The 8,228-nt window shown below is 40.1% G+C and overlaps 1 protein-coding gene across 1 annotated transcript; it reads left to right on the top strand.

Annotated features, from left to right (window-relative positions):
• Positions 1-2,107: 2,107 nt before the first annotated feature.
• Positions 2,108-7,905, top strand: LOC118323970 (tyrosine-protein phosphatase non-receptor type 7-like; the record flags this gene model as incomplete). Its single annotated transcript, XM_035656059.1, is given in 7 exon segments — positions 2,108-2,270; positions 2,672-2,852; positions 2,959-3,043; positions 3,139-3,218; positions 5,158-5,295; positions 5,396-5,611; positions 6,152-7,905. Coding segments are annotated over 7 exon segments (1,116 nt in total). The 3' UTR covers positions 6,455-7,905.
• Positions 7,906-8,228: the final 323 nt, after the last annotated feature.

Genomic DNA, 8,228 nt, shown 5'->3' with positions numbered 1-8,228 from the left:
CTTAACGCCTCAATTTGTACGGAAGCTCGTTAATGACAAAAGCATCAAGTGAGTGCAGACAGAGAGGCGTTTGTGTAATCTGAAAGACTGAGAAAAGACAGAATGGTGAGTACAATGTTTTTGCTCTCAGAAAACTGACCAGGACAATAAAACCTGAGACTGAAGCCGACAGTAAATGTGAGGGTGTCCTTTACTTAAATGTACTATTTGGAGTTTTAACTGATTGTAAACAGTCTCAGTTTAATACTGAAGCCTCTGTATGAGCTACAGAAACAAACATCAGAGAGAAGATTGGATATTTCTATATAATTTTCATTCATTATTCTGCCACTGGGTCAGATTCCCCTCAAAGTCAATAAAACCAGGCTGTGGAAACACTATCGCTTTTGTCCACAGGGGCTGCCAGAATCTAACCTGACTGCAATAGATGGTTTGATACACAGAACCATCTGGGCAGTCATTTTTGGGATGACAGACTTTTCGATGAACCTGTCGTCGTCTATCACGAAACAAACTTCATCTGATCAGAGCAATAATTCGTATTTCATATGATGTCAAACTTGTCAGGAGAAGAGAGATAACGTACTACTCTCCAGTTCTGATATAACTGATGCTAGCAGCATCTACACTAACCTCTTTAGCAGATTATATATATTTTTTTAAGTAAATGGTTACACACACCTCTTGTGTGACCTTGTGATGTTGTGACATTGCGAGTCCAGGTTACTAATAGTGGGTCAACTAGAACTCGATAAATGTAGGTTTAGACGTTATAAAATAGCCCCCATATGTTTTAAATATTCCTGAATGCTGCAAAAAATGCTAGATGCATTTAAATGCTAGAATAACTAAGACTATTATTACTATAAGTCAGGATTTCAAAGGTTTAACGTTCCTTGTAGCAGCTTTAGGTAAAAGTGCTAATGCCACTGTAACTATTACTACTACTACTAAAGTATTATTAACTATTCTTGTTTATCTATTAGTAACTATACTAGCTGTTAGTATACAAGGAATCAACAAACAGCAGCTTCTCAAACTGCATCTTTAAAATGTTAACTTTTTATTTTTGTTTTTTGAGATGCTCCTTCATTTGTCTCACACAGTTTATTTTTAGGGTTTTTTTTGCATAAGAGAATCCTGCCTCCATTTCCTTTCTGCATTGCATTGTGGGACAATCAACAGCACACTTAAAAACCAGGGTTTTATTAGTATGCATACTTGAATATACTTTAGTTTTTTCAACTGTCTAGTGTGACAACAGACTTCTAACTTAAAACAATTAGTGCTTTGTACTGAATTCAGACACTCAAATACTATAAAATGTATTATTGTACTTTTACAGTAAATTACGGGCTAATAATTGCAGTAAATTAACAGCAGAATTCAGTAATTATGGTTCAGTAAAATATAGATGAACTCACAAGTCACAATAATTAGTGTAAAACTACAGTATTGTGAAGTAAAATTACAATAAATTGTAATGAATCATCTGTAGTTACTGTAAGTTCACAATAATGTGCAGTAATATTGCATATAATATAATACAGTCAGAGTTTTCTTAGTGGTTCGAAAAGCTGCAGCTCAACAAGTTTCAGTGTTGGTATCATTTCACTGCATCACTGATGTGTTTGATTAATTATTAAAACTATATTGAGACTAGCCTTTATTACATTTTCTGAGTTGGAACCTACTTCCCTTTTCTGTGTTCATTCTTTGCATCCCAGATGGCCTGAGCCCTTGCTGACTCTCTATTTCCATGATCTATCAATTAATTGAATTTACCTTGATTAGGTGAGCCGAGTAAATACACTCTCAGTTCATATCATCAGATTTCTCTTAAATTCTGGAATTGACTCTCAGCTGATGACTCTGATGTCTTCAGCTCGGTTTGTTATGGATGCTGAGTCAAAATATTGAGAACGTTTCTCATTATAGTGACTTACAGAATCCTTTTTGTCCGATCACATTGGCAGAAATGGGCTTCCATAGGTTTGTTGAGAAGCAGCACCTTCAAACAAAAACCTTCTGTCAGGTTCGATGCAGTGTGTGTTGGACTAATGTGAAGCTGTATACTGATATTAACAGTCCTCTCTCTCTCTTACAGGATGGTGTTGTGATGAACAGCTAAGACGTTAACACACACGCACACACACAATGAGTACCAGTACACCAGCAGTGCGCCCGGCCTCCCCTCCCTCTGAGGATCCGACTACGCCCCCGCCCATGACCACACCTCCCCGCAAAGCCTCGGTCCGCCTGCAGGAGAGGTGGATGTTAATCACACACACAGAAAATCTCTCTCTCACTGCAAAAACAGCAGTGCCAAATGTTCTTAAATATAAACAGATTCTTCTAATATCTGCCAATTTGTGTTACAATTAATGAAAACTCAGTTCTTTAACATTGTTATTATGCTGTTTAAAGAAATTGCTCAATAAAGTGACCAAAATACTTATTTTAACAATCAGTGACTTCATCTTAAATATATAAAGGCACCAGAAAAAAAATTGTTTTTGTATATCAATATTAGCTGTAATGGCTTATCAAGACAAAGTTAATTATTATAATAGTATTGTCATTTTTCTTTTCGCCTAGAAACAAGATGTTTTCACTCTCTTGAGATTCTTGAGATTTTTTTGCACTCATCACGCTGTTTCTTCTTTTGTAGGCGGGGCTCCAACCTGTCTCTGCTATTGGACGTGACCAACCTGGCGGTGGAGCCTGTTTGCTCTGTCTCCACCCCAAAGGAGGTGTGGCTTCAGCTGCTGCACACCTCCTCCCGACCGCTTACACACCCTGCGCTGCAGCAGGCCGCCACTGACACGAGCACACTGAATGTAGAGTACCAGGTAACACAGCGTCTGCTTGATTCATCGCACAGAGCAGCTTCCTGTGTGAGGGCAATGAGGTGTGTTTGTTTTAACATCCAGCCCTTCCCTGTCTCCTCCTCCACAGAAGATCCCTCCGAACTTTGTGAGCGCCGCAGAGCTCGATGTTCCAGGACACATGATGAAAGACAGATACAAAACCATCCTACCCAGTCAGTCCTGTCCTGTCCTGCTGCACTCTCAGTCGAAAGACACCGTTTTCACTCTTAATTAATCTCTCGTTAACCATTTGTTGTTTACTGTTTAGACCCTGAGACCCGGGTGATCCTGAGGAGCCCAGAGGAAGAGGCGGGGCCAGACCGCTACATCAACGCCAACTACATCAGGGTCAGTCTGACATTATTTTATATTGAGTCAAATCACCCTGCAGCTTTCTGCAGAGGTGATTCTGGTGATGGATTTTAATATTGGATGTCTGTATGTGGAGCTGATTGTTTGTCTCAGTATGAATGAGTATCTACTGATGACGTCTTTTCGTTGACCAGCCTGCAATTTTTCTCCACTTCATGTTAAATTAATTTTACATGTCTTCACTTACCCTCTAGTTAAGATTAATTTTTTAAAGAAATAGATCAGTATTTTAGGAAATACACTTAATCTCTTTCTCACATGTCTGTGTGTTCAGTACAGAGCTGGAGAGTCAGGCGTGGTTAGCCTAGCTTAGCATAAAGACTGGAAGCAGGAGGAAACAGCTCTAAAGTCCAATGATTAACATGTTATATCTCATTGTGTTCTGCACACAAACAAAAATATATATAAATATATCAATTTGTCTGGTGAGAAGGTCAGGTAGAGTCGGGTGTCATCAACCCAGAAGTGTCTGAAATGGGCCAGTTCTCCTCGGTGAGACAGTTGGGTTGACAGTCAGAAGGCATGGACCTCTGTGCTGAATTAGGGTTAAGTTAGTGCACTGGCACCTTTTTTGGTCCAATTCAGGCACTGGACCCCGTGAGGTACATAGAAGAGAAGGGGACGAGGCACAGATCCTTGTGGTACCCCAGCAGAAAGAAAACTAGTCAACTAGACCGTTATCCTCACACCAAAGGAGTGTTGTTAGGACAGGAGTTACAAGAGGATTTGGATGTTTCAGCAGAAAGATGTGCAACTCAACTGCATGCGTTGTAATAAAAATGTCTAAAAGCAAACTGAAGTAAATAATTCCCTCCTACTTACAGGAGATCATTAGGTCAATCAGTGTAATTATATCTTGTTTTTGTCTGAACTGTATTATTTTATTAAATAAATTAAATCAGTAAGTAAATAAGTTTCCTTCAGTATTGCTGATAGCTGGTAGTGTGTGACAGCGCTGTCACTCAGCGTGGGCGTCTTCTTGTTTGTGTGTGTTTTCGGACAGCTAAACAAACAGAAACTCAGATATGAGCCGTCGGTTTGTCAGCGTGGGAGTATGACAACCAGGAAAACCACAGGAAGTGAGTGAGGAAGTGTCCCTGAGTCACCAACCCCATCCCCCCATCGCCCCATCCCTCCGGCCCACGCATCCCTCACACTCTGCAGCCTCAGCTCTGTGTGTCAGTGTGTGTGTCTGCAGGCGTGTGTGTGTTGGTCTGCAGCCACCTGCTGCTCCTCCTGATGTGTTTTGACAGTTAGTTTAATATAATAAGAAGCTACACACACGTAATCATTTATTTATACTCTATAAAAACTACAAAAACACAACCTGCTGATTTGACGTTTGGCGGTTGTTATTGATGAGCAGTCTTGATTCACTTCCTGTCTTATGAGGTCAGGGATGTTGGCTGGTTTCAGCAGTGGGGGGGTTTCTTGCTTTTACTTTGATGTCAGCCTTGCAAATAATAAAACATATGGATGTGAACAGTTATCACTGTCTGCAAGTCTAAGTCACATAGTACAAATTAAAATACATCAGTACAAAATACAATATATAAGTATTAAACATACTAAAAACATAATGGCCCTTTGTCATTATGCATCAACTTTTCAAAAAATCCAAATGGGCAGTTTTATTGATTGCAGAATAAAATTGTATTTAGATCTTTAAACGTGTAATATGTAATGTCTGCCACTAGGGGGATGCTTACATCAAAACACTAACAAAAGATGAAGTTTGATGAGATATTTTAGAACTGAGTGATAAATTAGTCCTTAAAAATCAATCTGTTTTCATTTCAACAGTTCATTAAGTGCACATTAAACAATCGCGTTAATGATGACATGATGATTGATTAATGATTTCATGGCCTCCACTGCAGCTGAGGGTCTGACCTCCTCTCTGCTCCTGCTGCAGGGCTACAAAGGAGCACCCAGGGCCTACATCGCCACCCAGGGGCCGATGGTGCACACCGTCGGGGACTTCTGGGACATGGTGTGGCAGGAGAGGAGCAGCATCATCGTCATGGTTACCAGACTCAAGGAGAACAACGAGGTGAGGAGACACGACACCTCCTTTCTGCTTCCTCCTCTCTTTCTTTTCTTCACCTTCTTGAACTTGTCCTGAAGGTGTCTGCGGTGTTTGTTTGTCCCAGAAATGCGAGCTGTACTGGCCACAGCCGAGGGAGAGGAGGAGGACGAGGGTGAAGGAGGAGGAGGAGGAGGAGGAGGAGGAGGAAGACGTTAAAGAGGAGAAGAAGGAGGAAGAGGAGAAGGAGGAAGGAGAGACGGGCCGATTCGGTAGATTCCTCCTCAGAGTGAGAGACAGCCAAGAGAAAGACGGGTTCACTGTCACTGACATGGAGATCCAGGTACAGTAAACATTTACTTAGGTACAGTTTTGATGTAACTAAAGTACAACATAACCTCTGTACCTGACTTACATACATTACCTCAAAGGAACTGTTTACTTTTGGTCTCACACGGGACACCAACATAGTTCTGACCAAGTGAGTGAGACCAGGTTGTACAAGCACCTGATATACAGGCATACTGGGGTCTGGTTTGTACATTTAAAACCTAAAAGGCAAAATGAATAAGTTCTTTTAAACGTTCAGAGATTCTTTAATTATTTAATGCACCAGACGATGTAATCTGAGTCCTTGTTCATATTTTCATATTACAACGTAAACTGTCTGCCTCAGTGAGACTGTCAAATTCAGAGAACACTTTATCAGCGTAGTCCAGAGATAACACTGGCGGAAATGACATGTTGTTCCTTTAACACTCACACAGCAGCTGTTACATTGAACCACTGACTCTCCATTGCATCTCACCTGGACAGGTGAATAAAGAAAAGCTGCTGTTTGGTTGTGCTAATGATGGAATATTGATCAGTTATTTGTGTGCAGCTGTGTGAGGAGCGCCGTCCCGTCAGACACTACTGGTTCACCTCTTGGCCTGACCATCACATCCCACAATGCACCGCTCCGCTGCTGAGACTGGTGGAGGAGGTGGAGACCTACCGCAAGTCCCTCCTACCGCTGAGCTCTGAGCCAATCACAGCGCCCACCCTCTCTCCTGGGCCAATCATCGTCCACTGCAGGTTGGTTCCTCTACTGAGTTCATGTTATTATTATTTATTAGTTTTATTTAGTCTCATAACAGGAAGTAACTTGGCGGACACGAGAAAGGAAGAACTGAGAAACAACTGAGGAAGAAGTAGAGCTGTGTCGGGTGGTTTGGAGGAAATTTTTATTTTAGTTTCTGTTATGTTTTTTTTATGACCTTTGCCTCATAGATCATAGAAAACACAAAAAAAGGTCTTAAAATTGTGTAAATTGATGGAGAAAATGCTTGTAAATATTGATAAAGGCAATGTTTGAATTACCAAATAGTACCATAAAAAACAAAAAAAATTGAGATTTTGATTTTGTTTTTTTTAAATATTACAAGAAAAAAACGGTTACCAGAAAATTTGACACATAAACTGACAGACTATCACAAACAACTCAAATTAGGATTTTCTTTCGAAATAATGGTGTTTTTCAAAATTTCAATATAATGATTGTATTTCTCTCTTTGCAGTGGCCCTAAAACTCCCCTTTGAATGGAAGAACAAGAGAAAATAATAAAATAATATATGGCACAATAAGATGAATGAGTGAAAAATACAAAAAAAATCTTACAATTGTGTAAAATATAAACTGATGCTAATGGACGAGCTAACTGGTAGCTGATTTGCAAAACAGTCAAATATTGTTTTTTAATAGGTAAAATATACCTATTAAAAAATATATATATATTTAAATATTACAAAACAAAACTTTGACTAACAGACAATCGATCACAAACATCTTATTACTTTTTTCTTGGAATAAATGTCTTGAAATCTTGAAATATGTTCCCTTGTAATGGCCCTGAAACTCCACCGTCAAATAGAAGAACAGGAGAAAAGAGTAAAATATTACATGGCACAATAGGATGAACTGGTATAAACTTAAAAAAAGTTTCACATTTGGTTTCTTTTATAATGTGTGTGTGTGTAACATCAGTAGTTTACAGTCTGGGTTACTGAACAGTAAAACCAGCTTGTGAGGAATCAAACCCGAGCGGCGGATGTGTCAAGGGTTCCTTCCTGTTTCACAGCGTGGCCGGTCGTACCTGAGCAACCAACCACAGCAGAGAGGACAGATGAAAGAGTGCAGGCTGCGGTGTGGATCTGACCAACGGTGCAAAGAAACACAGAGAAATGTGTTTCTTGAAATACAACCAGAAAGAGGAAGCGGATTAAATGACAAGGCTCAGTAGTCATACAGAGAGTCTGTCTTTCTCTACAGTTTGGCTTAAAGGTCCAATGTGTAACACTGAGGAGGACCTAGTTTCAGAAATAGAATATAATATTCATAAGTATTCGTAAGTGTTTAATCAACTGAAAATAAGAACTGTTGTGACCTTAAAATGAGCTGATTTTATCTTTTTGGATACTTTCTTACATCTCTACCAACTGTGAAGCCTCCAGTTTGGCATTCAATCGTCACCATGACGTTTGTTTTTCAGAGCCAGCAGAGGTCACGTACAGCGAGTTGATCTGCTCTCATTGGCTGCTCTTGGTTTGGAAACAATGGGCGGCTCTCCTGGCTCACCAGGATCTGGTATTCCAGATAAACAGTAAAAATATTTGTTTCCGTGGAACAGATTTTGGGAGAGAGAAATAGTCAACAAGCAGAATCTGGATCCATAATGCTGAATCAGCACTGTTGACAGTTTGATCTTGAGTTTTGGTGCATTGAGCTCGAACGGAACTCACTGGAGAATGGAGGCTGTCAATCACAAGGTAGCCCCGGCACCTAAAAGGCATCCCCTGCTTTATGTCTGTGGACTTAAATGGACCATCAGTTACTAAATGGAAACATCACATTTCGGAGGGAGCTCCCCTGTTGCTCATACATAGAATGCATTGTTTAAGGCACTAAACACATCACTTCA

The sequence above is a fragment of the Morone saxatilis genome, unplaced genomic scaffold (assembly GCF_004916995.1).
Source record: "Morone saxatilis isolate NCDOM2014 unplaced genomic scaffold, NCSU_SB_2.0 Contig15, whole genome shotgun sequence".
Lineage (NCBI taxonomy): Eukaryota > Metazoa > Chordata > Actinopteri > Moronidae > Morone > Morone saxatilis.
The sequence above is the reverse complement of the archived record's forward strand: the minus strand, read 5'-3'. Positions and strand labels throughout refer to the sequence as shown.